Here is an 18,608-nt window from a genome sequence, read left to right as displayed (position 1 = left end):
CTAATACTTTGTGTCCTCCCGTGGCTTTAACAACAAGAAAGTGACCAGTAGCCAGAGCTACTTGTCGCTAGTTCTTTTTGATTTTTGCTAGATCGTTTGGGGGTTGCGTTCATTGAACGCCGCCTTTCCTTGTTGATCTTGTTTATCATATTTCACGAGAAACTACGTCATTTCAATGAGACAATGATTGTTTTGATATAAAGATTACATTTGTATAATCCGATCAATTCTATGATATAGCGGTATTGATGCATGGTACTGTTTAAAAAGTGCTCATATATGGAACAAAAAAGACAACATTAATTAACAGATTAGCCGGTGTTCCGTACATTACGCTACGTTCTAACGTAGGGCAAAAGAAAGAGAACTAAGACTTCACAAGTAATATATGACTGAAATACTGAAGAACAAAACATAATATTCTAACATCTTTTTCACCAACAATGATGTAATGGAAACAAAACAGACACGATGTTTCAAAAGTATGTTGAGAGTTAAGCGAAAATCATTATTCACCATTAAGTGCACTAAAGATTACTACAGTCCAACCCCGGTTATTCGACAACCCTTTATTCGAATACCCGGCATTATCCGAAGTAGATCGGCGGTCCCGTTTTTATCTCTATATAAATCAATATAAATACGAGCGTATTATTCGAAATGCATTATCCGAATACCTCCTATTTTTCGAAGTAAAATTTCGGTCCCGATTATACAATTATAAAAGAATTTCACACCTATTATTCGAAGCCAGCCTAATTATCACTCGAAGTCAGACTATTTTGCGCAGATCCACTCGCTGACCGGTCGACTTGTGAAAAATATCAACAGTCATGCGTGTATTTAGACAATCGTGATAATAACTCTTTGTATGTTCTTTAATCAACTTTTATTACCGAAAATGAAAAGCAATGCACCGTGTCCGATTTTATGACTGTTATTGCTTGAAGATGACAGCAATAATTTTCATACATACCGTATAGGTAAATTTGTCAAAACATCCAAAACATTTTTTTCATTAATTGTAACGCTACATGAGAGCCTTTTTCCTAATCTAAAATGCCAGAGTTTAGCTGTAAATACCGTAGTGACAACACGGCCATTATCAAGGCTTTGCGCGAAACGAAACGATACATAATCTGGAATAAAATGCAAGTATTTATGTGTTCAATGTCAATACAATAATTTTACGCATCTTTTCTTTAATATTTATTTTTCTCAATTGATTACAGGAAGTAAGTGTGTTGTAAACGGTAGTTTTGCTATGATTGGTCAAAGTGGAGTAGTGTTCGTCTATCACAATATTCCGATTTCGATTATTCGAACCCATCGATTATTCGAAGTAAATATTCAGTCCCAGGCACTTCGAATAAACGGGGTTGGACTGTATAACAAATAAAAAGCTGAGATTTAAACCTTATAAAACAAAATATAGTTACGTTATGCAAATGTCCTTACGTACTTAGTTAAGGGGGAGGCAAACACGATACATACCAAATTTGTTACAATCACATTGATGGGATATATGTTAAATAATATCCACCTTAAATGTTGATATATGACTTTTTAATGTTGTTATATTTGTATTACGGCATTGTGAACAACGACATTAATAACAATACTTTTAGTTATGCCATGTTTTAATGTGTCAAGGGCTTGTGACTTATATCACGGATGTTGAGTTGAGAATTGAGTTGATAAGGTGCTATTTGAAAATGTTTATCCCAAAACAATTGTTGAACAGAACCACATATCATTTATAAAGTATGAAATTAAATTTACACATGTCATTTATGGTGATAATGCATATTTGCAACCTAAGAAATGAAATAACACCCTAGGAGCCGAGGGTGGAAGTTCAGTTCAAGGGTTGCTAATATGCTCTATTACACTCAATGAGAGACATGTGTTATTTTTACTATAACGAATCAACATTTTAATATTGTAAAACAGTTTGCTATAATATTACGTCAGCAGAGCGACCAGGGGAGAAAACTCATTATCTCGATATGGAACATATTTTTCTAGCAACGGAATTTTTTATTAAATGATCATTCAACATTTCTGTAAATTGGTAAATTATAATGTCAAATAACGTACATTTTTCATCTAACACGAGTAAATATCTCTGATTATTTCGCGATGTGCTTTAAAAGCAATATAAACTCGAGAATTTAGAAAAGAAATCTGTTTGTGTGTTAGTTTGTTGTTTCTTTTTATGGAAAACTGGCTGTAAGTTTAAAAAATGGAGCATATTTATTATCAACTTTTGCAGAAAAAAAACGCATTTTTATCCCTATGTTCGGCTAACATAGATTACAATCAAGTCTAGTTTTTCTGTACAGAATAAATCAAATTATAGTAATACACACATCTGTTAAAGGCTTGTTCTCCCATATTAAATCTTGCATGTTGTAAATTACCAGAACATAGATATCTCATGAACAAATCAAATTCTTGCTGATAATGAGCAGGGATTACCAATGGTTGTTGATGCTCATTACCGTACGTTGCTTGCGCGGAAGTTTGCATGCTAGGAGCTTGACCGACACCAGTGTTTGACACCTGTTGAAGAAACTGCTGCTGCTGCTGCTGCTGCTGCTGCTGCTGTTGTTGTTGATGATGATGCTGTTGTTGTTGTTGCTGCTGCTGTTGTTGTTGATGATGTTGTTGCTGTTGCTGTTGTTGATGATGATAATGCTGCTGTTGTTGATGCTGCTGCTCCGAAATACCTGTGTTTGATTGGTACTGTTTGAATGTTCCACAATGTGGTTGAGAAACGTTTTCGTTGTTTGGAAAATTATTATGGAAGTTGTTCGGTTGTATCTGCCTGACGTTACCGGCATGCGGTTGATACTGTTGAAAACTAGCAGCTTTGAATTGAGTTTGTGGAGAACGATCCTCATGTCTCTGAAATTCATGGACGTAATCGGAAGCTGTCTCATTTTGATGGATATTTTCGGAAGATTTCTGCATATCATTGACAACTTCACCGGTTGCTTGTTTTGAGTCCCGGGATATTTGCTGATTTTCTTTACATTGGCTGTCTGTCGGTATAAGCTGATGAGAGCTCTTCATAGTTGAGTGCTGGTTATGTAATTGCTCATTTTCCATTGGTTTCTCAGTACTGTCAGTTTGCAACCTAAGTTTCACATTTATTTCACTGTGGACCTTCTCCGTTTTAGCTGTCTGGTCTCGTTTCATATTATGTCCATGATTTTGATTTAATTCAGATTGCGCCTTAGTCTGCCGCAGGTCTGCTACACCACCTTGTGCTACTGTATTCGTTAATCGTAAAGAACCAGATGGTACATCCATTCCAGTGGCAGTAACCTTTTTGGACCTTGTTCTCACAGATTGTGAGCCTTGAAGTAATTTTACGCATTGAACAACACCTTTTGAAAGAACAGATCCATTTTCGCAAAGCAGGAGAGCAGGCCAAACGACGAAGTCAACAACTGTTCCAGTCGTTGTATAGTGTTTATACATACTGCCATCAAACTTATCACCATCACGTACATTTAGATGAAGTACAACAGGGGGGTTTTGATTGACCATATGCCAGCATAAATTAACGCATTCGTTCACAAAATCCCTGGAATTTTCGGTAAACTGTCCAATTTTGTTTGTCTTGTCGCAGTTTCCAAGATATTTCTGTAAAAATGAGATTGTTGTCCGTAAAATAATGAAATATTTAAGACAATATTGCGAAATTTGAATTTTTTCCCCATTAGATATTGTGAAAACTATCTTTAAACATATCAGGGGAACTGTCTTTAAGGCAAACCTCTTTTTGCAACTATTTTAAACATTATATCTAATTAAGTGGTATAAATGTCACACTGAGGTCGAAATGATAGATAATCAAATCTGATAAGAGTTCTAAAGTGTTCAATCACAAATTTACGATACTTATTTACAACCATGGGTGCATAATTTGGTGCTGTTGCTAAGGCTGGTTTACTTTTATAGTTACTTAAAAATGAAAATATACCCGCTTATCACGCGTACTATGGTGTAGTTTCAATTTAAAACTGAATCAATACAATATTTTAAACTAGACATCATTCTTTGCAATTTCAGTCTATAGTATATATTTCGACAATGTGAAGTTGAATAAAATGTGTGTTATACCTAACATTAGCATTTTCACAGTTGATATCGTTTAAACAATGATTTGTATCGCTTGTGTGTGAACAGTTTAAATATATGCAAATCTTTATATTAAACACAATTTTGTATCACCTCAAGCAGATTTTCCGTAGACTTTGACACTGCATACCGTTTCAGTTCTTTAATTTTTGTTTGTATGTTTTCTGGTATTGCAGAGCTTAACTGTAAAATAATTAAATAGCTGGATAAAAGACAATGTGTAAAAGTTTGCTTTCGCACATTAATTTAATAAGCTCATTTTATAAACCTAGCTAGTGAAATACTAGTAAATGTTGTCAACTTGACTTAAGGGAAGCACTGTGAATTTCATGAGTGGCGATAGCTACGAGTAAAATATGATAATGTCCATATAAGATGATGAAAAAAAATCATGTATTTGTAGTGAAATAAAAAAAAACAACTTGAATTTTCGGCATATTATATACATTTTTCTGATTTTTTTACCTCTTTCGTTTTGTGTGTTCTAAACATTGCCGCCATAAAGTCTGTATCTTGATTCACGACCTCATCTTTACAGAATTTATACACATGCTGGAATTGAACATAAATAGAATAACTTACTAGCTTGCATTGTCAATATCCTATGGCGTATGATAGGAATAATACAGTCATGTCATTTAAACATTCCTATTCGTCACGATTGTCAAATAAAATAAAAAAGAATAATAGAAAAAAACAAGGAAAGCGCAAAACTGCAGAATTGGAAATGCTGCATGCTCAGTTTGATTGAGCTTGCTCATTTACGATATTTGTAATTGCAATTAACCGTCCACACACCCTCGCACGGCTTATGCAGAATGTGACACGTTCGTGCCATTCCATGAAAATCAGTGCACAGTCCCCAAATAAATGTATGTGTGTTATATAATCTTTGATGACTGGCAACAGATCTCAACTCACAGTCTCTCAAAGAATTTGAGAACTTGAATAAAGCCATTTGTTCCATGCAGTTTACATAACACACATGTGAAAAACATTATATAGACGTCGACTTTTCAATGAAATATTATCAGTTGTTCACCATTTTCTTTTTTATATACTTGGTAAGTAAAGGCTTAAAATGAAATAAGATTTATACCTGTAATATTTTATATAAAACAGTAATTCTTGTTTTTTCCTTCTCATTCAAGAAAAACTCCTCAGCCTTTTCAAAAGCATCTGTCCACTGATTATCATATAGCTCCTGATATTTCTCGGCAAGTTTTGTTGGTCTAAAGTCATCGCTTAGATCTGCAATATCGGGATTGTTTTTGGATAGTTTGTCACCCATCAGTTTACTCAACCTCAAAAGTAAAATAAAACACGAAAGTACTACATTGACAATATGTACATAATTATATATTGTAAGGTAGACCTTTGTTATTTTCTATTCTATTTAAATAAGCATAAATGCAACATGCATGTATTTACCTTTCCGATACAATCTAGTGTTAAAATGTAAGCAAAATGTCAAACAGTACCTGGATTTTGTTTCTGAAAGCTCTTTTTCTGCGTTGCTTTTCTCTACCTTCAACTGTTTTGAAGATTCGTTCAATCTTGTGATTTCTTCCACTTTGCCTCTTATTAAAGCATTTGCATTTTCTACCAGTTCATCTTTGGATCTTTTCAATTCATTGGCTTGTGTTGCCTTTTCTTTCAGCCGCTTCTCTAAATCATAATTAACGTCTTTGTATGCATCAACTTCTTCCTTATGATTAGCTTTCAGTTCATCCTTCTGTGCTGTCAAACTTCGGATTGACGATTCAAGATTTTGTATTGTTGCATTAGCACTATCTAGATCTGTTGATTTCGTCTTGTATGACTTTCGAATCTTTTCAAGTTGTTCGGCAAGCTTTGAAATCTTTTCCTGAGCCACATGAAGTTTTCTTTGCAAATCAAAGATTTCACTGCTATCATGTTGCGACTTAAAATAAATATAAGTTGGTAAAAAGATTTAAAATTCTTAAATTTAAAAGATGCATTGCTGTTTTGAAACAGTTACGAAAACGATTAACTTAACACCAATTTTGGTTTCGATTATTACATTGTATTACTAATTTATTATTTCTTTTAAGAAATCATAGTTCAGTATCTTACCTTATTTTCTTGTAGATAATTTGGTGCATTTTTAAGTTTAGTAAGTTCGCCCCTTGCAGGATCTACTAGTTCGATGATTCGATGAATCTCTGTTATTAAATGATCAGTGGCTGTTCTCGTATCTGTTTCCATCGGGGTTGTGTCTCTCCTGCCTTCATTATTCGATGACCTTGCATCATAACACTCCGCCATTATAATCTATATGGATAAGAGTTTAAATTTTACATGTACCGATAAAAACCGTAAAAAGTCAAAAGCGAATAGTCACTGTTTGCGTAGAAAGATTAAGTTACGTATCTGATAACATTTTCATAATACAGTAAATTAGAAAATAAACAAGTCCACACATTTAAATGTTTTCATGTAGAAATCCCATTAACGGTAAAAGAATTTTTATACTTAAATGATTAACTATACACTCCTTATATACAAGTATACGGACATTTTACAACTCTCTTCAATTCAAACATTTCCCTTCAATTAACTTCCTGTTTTGATTTCAGCGAAGCATTAAAACGATATTTATGGACGAAAAAAAACTAGAGTGTACAATAATTCGTTTTCATCGTATATTTTACTAAAAACATCCAGTAATACGAAACATATACAGTGTATAAATCACAGAATGCTTTTTATATATTACTATAAACACATTCTTCTTACCTTGTCAATGACGAGCTGTTTCTGTATTAGTTAGTGGAAATATTTGATCTTCCTGGTAATTTACTTCTCGTTTCGTTTTAAGTATTCATTATCAATCTGGAGTACCATGCCAAGATCACTCGAATAGTGTGTAAACTTTATCGGAAAAGATAGAGAATAAATATTTACAAAACTTTAACTTGATATACTTTAACTGAATACTTAATAGCTTGATCAGATGTAAATATCTCGTTTAAATCAATTATTTCAATTTATACGATCTTTAATAACCGCCTTGGAAATCAGGTTGCAGTTCGAATATGAATACTTTCATGCTGCCAGAAAACGGTTGAAATCTTTAAAAGAGGAGAGCAGTATTTCTTTTAGCTTCCAATTTGAGTTAGTGTTTTTTTCTAATTTATTGTTTATATACGACTATTCCTAAATTGATCTTTGGAAACTCAAGCAGTTTGAATTGTCATTACTATTATAATAATGGTTCAATACTGAACAACGGGTGGTTAAATACATTATTTTGATATTCACAATAAACGATAGAAAAGTTGAATTTACGTTTACATTTGGTGTCTATTGCTATTATGCATATCATATGTCGGTTGACCTCTTATTTTCTTGTGTATAATTCATACAAGGATATTGATGGTTCTGCAGGGACACGTTTATATCATTAGTATGAATTTCAGTAGCATTTATACATTTCATACAATATGTAAGCCATTAAGCATATAAATTTAATATACATTAACACAGTTTCAAAATTTTAATAAATATCACACATGTACAAGAACAACACACTTATTAAACCACACTTTCCTTCACTGAAGGGAATACATCATGGCATCATTACATCAGTGACATATTTATAAGAGTTACAGTGCAAAAACGTGATAAGTTATAAAATATAACCGACTTCAACAGTACAATGTATACAATAAAGAACATCATCCCCGTAGATTCAATTATTCGTAATATAAGGTTAATTAATAATGAATGTGTCTATGTCAAAATATTATTAGTGATAGTTTGCCTGCTTTCAAAATATTACATGTGTATAATGTTCAACCTTTCACCTCCTCGATCAGCCAGATTCAAAGGTATCCCCTAATCTGTGAATATCCTATGCAGAAAGATATCAGAAAACAAGATAAAAAAATTAAACAAGATAAAAAAATGAATATTCAACTGACACATACGTTATATTTCTTCGCATCAGCTGCCTTAACAAAACCTTACATGACGAAACGAGTCGCTAAAGTGACTAAAGGGTAAGCGATAGCGACGATACCAAAACTAGATCTGAATATCGTGCCTTCTCATCATGTCGCCTCTCTGTTGCATTGTCTTACCACCTTGTTGCATCGGTGTATCATTTCATTGCTTCGGCTCAACTTTTTGCTACTTTTTTCATTGGTCACTCTATTTCTACTGCCGTTTGTAATGTCAAAATTATTGTCCTTGTTCACTGTGTGAAAACATTGAAAATAAATGAATAACAAAGTTGTATATGGTGACCTCAGTTACAATGAAACCATATTGTACATAACTTACAGCGGATACTTCATAACTGACTTGCTATACAGACATATGAAAAGAGGAGTACATTATATGTCTTTAAACCTGTTCAGAGAACGCAAAATATAAGATATTCCATTGCTGTTGTTGCGGATATGTCCCTGTAAAAGAAAAACATAATGTTCTTGAATAACGGAATAGTTCAAGTCAGCTGCTGTAAAACATTTAAATTAAAGTTCCACAAGGAAGAACAACATTAACGGAATACAGTAAATCAATATAAAAACATAACGGATCTCCGGAAAGACTACCAGTAACGGACAGGAACGGGTTGGGATTGAACAATGAAAATATTGCTCTTTAAAGTTCCTCAATGTTTTATGAAATAAATATTTAAAACATAATACACGAATAGATTATATGAATTATTCTGTAGACGATTTTGAACCGAACACATGCCCGATTTTCTCTTCCGCATTGAGACTGGGGCATTGATCGATAATACAATGTGATCAGTCAAGAATGGCAACTGATCAGAACTTAATATACTTGTTGAAATTACTTGTTTATCATTTAACTGATTTAGCATATTTAAGTTGACAGTTTGTATACAATTTTATACTCCAGGTAGTATGTTTATGTTAATATGATATATTCACCTCTTACATATTTCACTATTTTTGGGTACTTATTATTATTGTTATGTGTTTCTGAGTGTGTTTTGTTTTGTTTTTTAATTGTTTTGATATTATGTTTTTTGGTGTTAAGTCTCACCAACAAAGTTATTCATTATTTCAGGCACCTTGACTATAACTTGAGTAAATATTAATTTGGCAAAAAGCTCATAAATTCATATAATTTTCAAGCTCACAATTTTCAGTTATTGCTTCATAATCCATGATCTGACCAGCGATTTCTTTTTTGTATCATCCGAAAAATATGGTATTTTTTTATTTATTTATATTGCATTGATTGTTTTAATATAACGCATTTTACAATCTACACATCTATTATTCGTAAATAATATATAAATTATGCGTTATTAGGAAGACATTTTTGAAACTTGACCATAGTGTATTTCCTAATAATTTCTAGACCAAGTATGTATATACCTTTGACAATTTTTAAATCATCATTGCTCACATTCTAGAGACCTTGGTCTGTTTGACAATGTCGTAATAACATTTATAGCTATATGGTACTTATGTAGTGAACTATGATATAACATTGCATGCAGAATAATGTATATTTATGCTTTCCCGCTGTTAAAGAAGAGAGTTGCCGGCTAGTTTTAAGTGACTTCCTTCTACTGTTGTAGATTTGTAAAATATATCATACTAGTTTAAACCCATCTTCACCATCTGGAATGAATATTAACTTTAACAGCTGTGCTATATTTCAATCTCTTACATGCATCATTGTGGAAACTGCGAGAAGTGTAGTGTATCGGCAACGGTTACTTCCCTTGGTCAGTAAGAGTGGTTAGTGTAGCAGACGTAAAATACTTAAAGAAACCGTCGACTTTATACATGTATTTAGGGTGTAATAGAAGGTCTGAGTAGAATTAGAAAACAATGCACAACTTTTTATTACCTAAAGCATACCTTTGGGTCTATATTGCGGCAATGTAAAACTATCGGTTCGATATTACATGTAATTCATTAATGGGTATAGATCAATTTCTATACACACCATACTAGTTTGTAAAATGAGCATTATCATGGGACAAAAACATAGTTTAAAAAGATGTTTCATTTTGTTGTAGTCTCGACGGACATGTCGGACTCCGACCACGTAGACCCACCTGCTGGAAGTTTTTGTCTTAAATTTTCGTAAAACAGTTTCCTCTCCAACATTATCTTGACTTTCTCGCCGAGGTAGTTCGCATGGTCCCAAACTTGGCCATTGTATGCTTTTGAATTCATATTTATGTCGCCTGTCAGAAATATTGTTTCCACTAATCGTTTCTCTACTACAAAAAGACGTTTAATTAAAATTTAACTAACCGTTGAAAATGACCCCTGATCAGAATGTAACGATTGGTCATTTTTCAACGACTTTTTATTTTAATTAAAATTCAATGTTGAATTATTGTTAACGTTGCAAAATGATCCAGGTACAGGTCTCAACATTGAAAAGTAACACATGCGTCATGTTCAACGGAACCAAAATTTGATGTTACACCATTTATTGTATATTAATGTGTCAAGGGCTGATGGCCTATATCACATAAGGGTTTAGTTGAGTGTTGCGTTGATAAGGTACTTTTTGAAGATATATTTCCCGAAACAATTTTTTTAATCAAACCACTGATCATTTACTTAACATAAACATTACGTTAAATTACGCGACAAATATAAATTGATATTTACAGTAATAAGTTGCAATAAAGAGTATACACAAACCATATAAGAGTTTAGTTTAAACATATTTGTTTCCCGAATATTTACATGATATACATAATACAATACAATCAGAATACAAATATGTAATATATTCAAAGGAAAGGATGAGAACGAAAGACTAAGTCTTATAAAATTCTTCTCCTTTTAGTGTAACTTTATAATGAGTCGATTTTATAATATTTTGTACAATTATCAAAAAAGTTGAATGTAAATATTTGTGACGAAGTAAACGTTATATTTATAAGTAATCATCGGGATAAGAATTAGAAATTATAATACCGAAAAAAGAATAAAGGAAAACAAATAATACAATAGGAAGAAAAAAGAAAGAAAGAGAAAAGAAAGATTTTATAAAGAGTTTATATAGCATTGCAATTATATTGATAAACACATTATCTTGCTAATAAACATATTTATTCACAATATAAAAAAGATAACTTTATGATATAATAAGCGGAATAAATATGTACAGAAAATATTTATACACATTTTGCTAATTTTATTGTAGTTTTATGATAAATGATAATTCAACATTTCTGTGGATTGGTCATATAAAGTCAAATAACGTATATTTTTATCTAACACGCATAAATACATCGCTGGTTATTTGAGAATATGTCTGTCTTCAAAGCAATTTTAACTCTAGAATTTAAAAAAAAATCTGGTAACGCATACTTAAACCAAACACGTAGGGATTTCATGATTGTTTGTTTGATTGTTGTTTTTGTTAAGGTAAACTAGCTGTAGTTTAAAGATTGAGCACATTTATTAATGAATGTGGCAGAAAGACGCATTTCATCCCTACATTTGGTCAACATAGATTACAATCAAGTCTGGTTTTTATGTACAGAAGAAAGCGATTTCCGAGTCTGCAACATTTCCAATGTGCCATTTTGGCCTTTCTTTGGGGACTTCTAGTATCTGTATTTATAGTGCATGTAGTTCTTTAATCTGTCAACGACTTTGTCTCCCAAACACAATCTTGCATGGGCTTCACTTCTAGTGCGTAGCATTCTGATAAAAAAGTCAAATTCTTGCTGATTAGGAGGATCGTCGATTACCAACGGTTGTTGATGCTTATTCCCGTACATTGCTTGCGCAGACGTTCGTTCGCAAGGAGCTTGGCCGACACCAGTGTTTGACTGCTGTGGAAGAAAATGTTGTTGTTGCTGCTGCTGTTGTTGTTGTTGTTGTTGATAATGACGATGCTGTTGTTGTTGTTGCCTCTGCTGATGCTGTTGTTGTTGCTGCAGTTTTTGTTGTTGATGATGGTGCTGTTGTTGTTGCTGCTGCTGTTGTTGCTGCTGCTGCTCCGATATACCTGTGTTTGATTGAAAGTGTTTGAATGTTCCACAATTTGGTCGAGAAACGTTTCCGTTATTAGGAAAATAATTATGGTAGTTGTTTGGTTGTATCTGCCTGACGTCACCAGCATGCGGTTGATACTGTTGACAATTAGCAGCATTGATCTGAGTTTGTTGAGAACGATCCTTTTGTCCGTGAAATTGATGGACGTAATCGGAAGCTGTCTCATGATGATGGATATTTCCTGATGATTTCTGCATATCATTGACAACTTCATCGGTTGCTTGCTTTGGACAGGAGTTCCGGGAAATTTGCTGTTTATCTTGACGTTGGCTGTCTGTCGGTATAAGCTGATGGACATCTCCTTGAGAGCTCTTCACAGTCGAGTGCTGGGTATGTAATTGCGCATTTTTCATTGGCTTCTTAGAACAATCAGTTGGCAATGTTAGTTTAACGTTGAATTCACTGTGGACCTTCTCCGTTTTCGAGTTCTGGTCACGTTTCATATTCTGACCATGATTTTGATTTAATTCAGATTGCGCCTTAGTCTGCGTCAGGTCTGCTACATTACCGTGTGCTACAGTACTCGTTAATCGTGAGGAACCAGATGGTATACCATTTTTAGTGGAAGTAACCTGTTTGGACATGGCTCTCACAGATTGTGAGTCTTGAGATAACTTCACGCATTGAACAACGCCTTTTGAGAGAACAGATCCATATTCAAAAAGCAGGAGTGCAGGCCAAACGACGAAGTCAACAACTGTTCCAGTCATTGTATAGTGTTTATACATACTGCCATTAAACGTATCACCGCTGTTAACACCTAGATGGAGTACAACTGGAGGATTTTGATTGACCATATGCCAGCATAGATTTATACATTCGAGCACGTAATCCTTGCAATGTTCCGTAAACCGTCCAATTTGGTTTGTTTTGTCACAAGACATAAGATATTTCTGTAAAATAATAGTTGTTCGATAATCCTACTTTTACAATTTTATGAAATAAGATAAAACTGCATTTACCGTTGGTACATGAATAATAACATTTATCTGAATATACAAATGAATTAAAACTCAAGATATCTTAGTACTCATATAGTAAATACCATCTTGTCCATTGTAATTCAAGAACATTTGACTGTGCAGAAGTTACCTAAGTCATGAAGTATGATCGTGCTTTTACCTCTATTTTTACTAAAATTTTCATGGTTCAGTTTGATGTGAACTGATTTGATCAATGCATTTTGTGGATTGGACTTGATCAATGCATTTTGTGGATGTGACTTGATTACGTATTTTGTGGATGTGATTGATCACAATAATTTGAGGTTGTGACTTGATCACTTTATTTTGCACAGTTCTTTATTGACTTTGACTTGAGTGGATGTTTGGTACTCTTTATTAAAATGTTGTGCCACTGTTCATTTGTGTTAACTAGCAGTGTTCTATTACTCTTTTTACATGTTTTAGCTGTGTCTTGCCAACTACTTTTTTATAAGTTGACTGTTGTTTTCCTTATTTCTCGAATGATTTAGTGTCACTAAACTGCTTGTTCTTTAATAACGTTGGTGTAACTGAATTTGTGGATGTGTAGATGTACATGTTCGTATCAAAATTGTCTTTCTTAATAATGTCCATTTAATTCATACATGACATAACGTTAAACATATGCATCAAGGCAAACGAGTACTATTTACCGAAATCATCTGAATTATTCATTAATAAGTCAAAGGTAATTATGTTGTCCCTATAGAGATAATAATTATTAATAATAAGAACGATTGAATAACATACTTTGCATTGTCCATAGAAATATATGTGAAACTTTAAGCTCAAAACAATATTTGATATTTTACCTCAAGAAGATATTCCGTAGACTTTGTCACTGCGAACCGTTTCAATTCATTTAGCTTTATTCGGATGTTTTCTGGTATTGCAGAGTGTAACTAAAACAAGATGTAGTAAGTTAAACAAACACTGTCTGACAACGAGAGTGACAACGATTTATTCGTAAACTATTTATTAACTTTTATTTTATAACAACCAGTGTTCTGGTTATTGTTAGTAAATTGTATTATTTACAATATAATCATGTAAATAGATAACAACGTTTTAAACAGTAAATATAAAAATTTACCTGTCCAACGTATGGTTATAAAGAAGCGAATACAAAGTGAACCATTTCTATTCACCATAATACAATTTTCGAACAAAATCGAATTAACCTGACGCAGTTTACCTCTTTCGTGTCGCTTATTCTAAACATTGCCTTCATAAAGTCTTTTTCCTGCTCGGCGACCTCTTCATTACAGAATTGATAGACATTCTGAAATTAAATATTTAATGTCAGATGGGGCATGTACGAAATCAATGCCAGTCAGTTAAAACCTTAATCTAAATGACAGCATAATATTCTTATCTGTATTATTATATTCTGTTTTATTACAAATTTAACTTGTATTAATGTAGAGAATTTCTATGCTACAACTCACTTGAAAGTTGACGACGACATCATTTTTATCGTAACGATATATTCCATTCCATTAGACCTTTAACGTTTAAGCTCTATTAATATGTTACAGGTATTCATGGCTTGGTTAAATTTTTAGTGTAAGGAAAAAAAAATGATTCGAGTTCAATATTTCCTAAAAAGTTACCAATCTGTTAATCAGGCAACGTGTAATAAGTAATTTTGCAGAGGATAGCATGCACGTGAAGACAGATCTCATAAATTGGTAATGTTAATTATTTGACAAAGTAACAAATATGATAATTAGGCAAGCGTAATAAGGAAGTTTGCAGAGCAATATTAAATGATAAAATACCATGCACACATAAATATGTATATTTAGCATAGGAGTTGGCATAAATACCTGCAATATTTGCTGCAAAGCAGTTATTATTGTTTTTTCCGTCTCATTCAAGAAAAACTCCTCAGCCATTTCAAAAGCATTTGTCCGCTGGTTATCATATAGCTCTTGGTATTTCTCAACAAGTTTTGTTGGTCTATATTCATCGCTTAGATCTGCAATGTCGGGGTTGTTGTTGGATAATTGGTCACCTATCAGTGTACTCAACCTCATAAATAAATAAATCACTATTACATTGACAATTTGTACACAATTCTATATTTCAAGTAGACCTTTGTTTCCAGAGAATTTTGTTCTACCAAAATTTGAATCGACATAAATGCAACATGCATGTTTACCTATTTCGATACAATAAATTTTTAGTGTTAAAAGTTTACCTGGATTTTGTTTCTGAAAGCTCCTTTTCTGCGTTGCCTTTCTCTACATTTAATTGTTTTAAAGATTCGCTCAACCTTGTGATTTCTTCCGCTAAAGCCTTTGCTTTCTCTACCAGGTCATCTTTGGAGCTTTCCAATTCCTTGACACGTGTCGACAGTTTTTTCAGCAGCTTCTCTAAATCATAATTAGCATCTTTGTATGCAATAACTTCTTCCATATGATTAGCTTTTAGTTCATCTTCCTGTGCTCTCAAACTTCGGACTGACGCTTCAAGATCTTGTATTTTTGTAGTAGCAGCATCTAGATCTGTTGATTTTAATTTGTATGAATTTTGAATCTTTCCAAGCTTTTCAGCAAGCTTTGAATTGTTTTCCTGAGCCACACGGAGCTCTCGTTGCAAATCAAAGGTATCACTGCTTTCATGTTGCAACTTAAAAATAAATAACGGTTGATAAGTAAGATTTATATTCTTAAATTGGAAAGCTGTCTAATTTTTTAATCAGTTTCGAAAACGATTAACTTAAAAAAAGTTATGTTTCTATCATTACTAATTTTTTACTCATTTAAAGAAATCATGTTTCAGTATCTCACATAATTGTCTTGTCTATTTTGGAGAGCAATTTTATGTTTAGTTAGTTAACATAGTTAGTTAGTTAGTTAGTTAAGTCAGTTATGTTTCATCTCTTACAGGCTCTGCTAGATGAAGCTCTGCTTTTTCCATCGGAGCTGTATCACTCCTGCCTCCATAATTCGATAAAGTTTCATCATAGCCCTCCGCCATTACAAACTACATGAATGGAAGTTTACATTTTTACATGAATAAATAGAAATAGATAGAAACCGTAGTCAAACGCGAATAGTCAATGTTTACATAGTAAGATTAAGTCACGTATTTTATTACATTATCATAATACACTAAATTAGAAAATGATCTGGCGTAGTCATACCATTTACAGTAAAATAATTTTTATGCTTGATTAATTAAATATACAATCCTAAAATACAAGTACAGTAAATAATTATACTGACATTTTACAATTCGTGACCATTCCATTCATTGAACTTCCTCTATTGATTTCAGCAAATCGTTAAAAAGATATTAATTAACATAAAATCTTATTTGTACATTAATTCGTTTTCATCGTATATTGCACTTAAACAGTCAGTAATACGAAACATATACAGTTTATAAATCACAGTATATTTTTTATATATTACTATAAATACATTTTTCTTACCTTGTCAATAATGAGCTGCGTCTCTATAAGATAGTGGAAATGGTTATTTACGTTGTAAGTTTCAAAAGATTTAAACAATATCTATCTAAAGTACCATGTCATAATTAGTCAAATTGAATACTATGTAAACTTTATGAATAGATGTTTACAAAACTGTAATTTGATATACTTTAACTTGATACTTAATTATGGAACGCCATGACTGTCTTATGTAATCAATGTTTTTGTTGTCTTGTGAAACGACGTTTGAGCATGTTAACATGTGCAATTTACATCATGTCTTGTCAAAGGACCATGCTGACTTGTACAAACAGCATGTTAACATGTCCAATTATTATGATGACATGTGCAGACAAAATGCTAACTTGTAAGTATCGTGATGACTTGTGCAAACAACATGTTAACTTGTCAAAGTATAATGATGACTTGTGCAAATGACATGTTAACTTGTCAAAATGTAATGATGACTTGTGCAAACGACATGTTAACTTGTCGAATTATAATGATGACATGTGCAAACAGCATGTTAACTTGTCAAAGTGTCATGATGACTTGTGTAAACGCCATGTTAACTTGTAAAAGTATAATGATGACTTGTGCAAACGACATGTTAACTTGTCGAATTATCGTGATGACATGTGCAAACAGCATGTTTACTTGTCAAAGTATCATGATGACTTGTGCAAACAGCATGTTAACATGTCGAATTATCATGATGACTTGTGAAGACAACATGTGAACTTGTCAAAGAATCGTGATGACTTGTGCAAATGACATGTTATCTCTTATCATGCTGACATGTCAAAACGTATTGTTAACTTGTCAAAGTATTATGATAACTTGTGCAAATGCCATGCTAACATGTCAATATTCCATGATGACATGTGTAAACAGCATGTTAACTTGTCGAATTATCGTTATGACATGCGCATACGGCATGTAAACTTGTCCAAGTATAATGATGCCATGTGCAAATGCCATGCTAACTTGTCAAAATGTCATGACGACATGTGCAAACAGTATGTTGACTTGTCAAATCATCGTGATAACATGTGCAAACAACATGCCAACTTGTCCAAGTATCATGGTGACTTGTGAAAGCGACATGTTAACTTGTCAAAATTTCATGATGACATGTGCAAACAGCATGTTAACTTGTCAAGGTATCGTGATGACTTGTGCAAATTACATTCTAACTTGTCAATGTATCATGATGACTTGTGCAAATTCTATGTGAACTTGTCAAATTATCATGATGACTTGTGCAAATGTCATGTTAACTTGTCAAATTAACATGATGACTTGTGCAGACAACATGTAAATTTGGCAAAGAACCGTGTTAACTTGCTAAGGTATTATGCGCATGTCATCATGATAATTCGACAAGTTAACATGCTGTTTGCACAGGTCATCATGAAATTTTGACAAGTTAACATGTCGTTTGCACAAGTCACCATGATATTTCGACAAGTTAACATGTCGCTTGCACAAGTCATCACGATTCTTTGACAAGTTAGCATGTTGTCAGCACATGTCATCATAATAATTGGACAAGTTAACATGCTGTTTGTACAAGTCAGCATGTTCCTTTGACAAGACATGATGTAAATTGCACATGTTAACATGCTCAAACGACAAAATAATATCATCGTTTCACAAAATAACAAAAACGTCGATTACATAAGACAGTCACGGCGTTCCATACTTAATAGCCTGATCAAACGTTATTATCTCGTTTACTATCAATAACATTTGTATCACAATTTATACAGGTTGCAATTCGAACTGATGAAAACTGTAACTTGATATAGATCTACTTTAAATTGATAATCAAGGTCTGATCAAACGTTAATATCTCGTATTATATATTTATACAGGTTGCAACTCGAATATGAATACGATCACTGTGCAAGAAAACGGTTAAAATCGTTGAAAAAGAAATATTTATTTCAGTTGCCAACTTAATCTGATATTATCTCTAACTTA

The 18,608-nt window shown here is 32.9% G+C and overlaps 2 protein-coding genes across 3 annotated transcripts; both read right to left on the bottom strand.

Moving 5' to 3' along the window:
* Window positions 1-1,393: 1,393 nt before the first annotated feature.
* Window positions 1,394-7,177, bottom strand: LOC132743852 (uncharacterized). The gene is made up of 7 exons (XM_060732427.1): window positions 6,913-7,177; window positions 6,250-6,447; window positions 5,634-6,076; window positions 5,252-5,456; window positions 4,618-4,704; window positions 4,246-4,335; window positions 1,394-3,654 (listed from the first exon to the last, which is right to left on the bottom strand). Exons 2-7 carry the CDS (start codon window positions 6,439-6,441, stop codon window positions 2,329-2,331), a joined length of 2,343 nt encoding a protein of 780 aa, XP_060588410.1. The 5' UTR covers window positions 6,442-6,447; window positions 6,913-7,177; the 3' UTR covers window positions 1,394-2,328.
* Window positions 7,178-10,980: 3,803 nt separating this feature from the next.
* LOC132743851 (uncharacterized) lies at window positions 10,981-16,798 on the bottom strand. Of its 2 annotated transcripts, XM_060732426.1 has the most exons (7): window positions 16,623-16,798; window positions 16,073-16,171; window positions 15,384-15,814; window positions 15,010-15,214; window positions 14,376-14,462; window positions 13,993-14,082; window positions 10,981-13,090 (listed from the first exon to the last, which is right to left on the bottom strand). In XM_060732426.1, exons 2-7 carry the CDS (start codon window positions 16,163-16,165, stop codon window positions 11,744-11,746), a joined length of 2,253 nt encoding a protein of 750 aa, XP_060588409.1. In that variant the 5' UTR covers window positions 16,166-16,171; window positions 16,623-16,798; the 3' UTR covers window positions 10,981-11,743. The 2 variants fall into 2 exon arrangements, with proteins under 2 accessions (XP_060588409.1, XP_060588408.1); XM_060732425.1 differs by lacking the exon at window positions 16,623-16,798 and having other exon boundaries at window positions 16,073-16,613.
* Between the last annotated feature and the right edge of the window lie 1,810 nt (window positions 16,799-18,608).

Source organism: Ruditapes philippinarum, unplaced genomic scaffold (assembly GCF_026571515.1).
Source record: "Ruditapes philippinarum isolate M1 unplaced genomic scaffold, ASM2657151v2 ctg104_1_1_1_1, whole genome shotgun sequence".
In the NCBI taxonomy this organism is placed as follows: domain Eukaryota; kingdom Metazoa; phylum Mollusca; class Bivalvia; order Venerida; family Veneridae; genus Ruditapes; species Ruditapes philippinarum.
The sequence above is the reverse complement of the archived record's forward strand: the minus strand, read 5'-3'. Positions and strand labels throughout refer to the sequence as shown.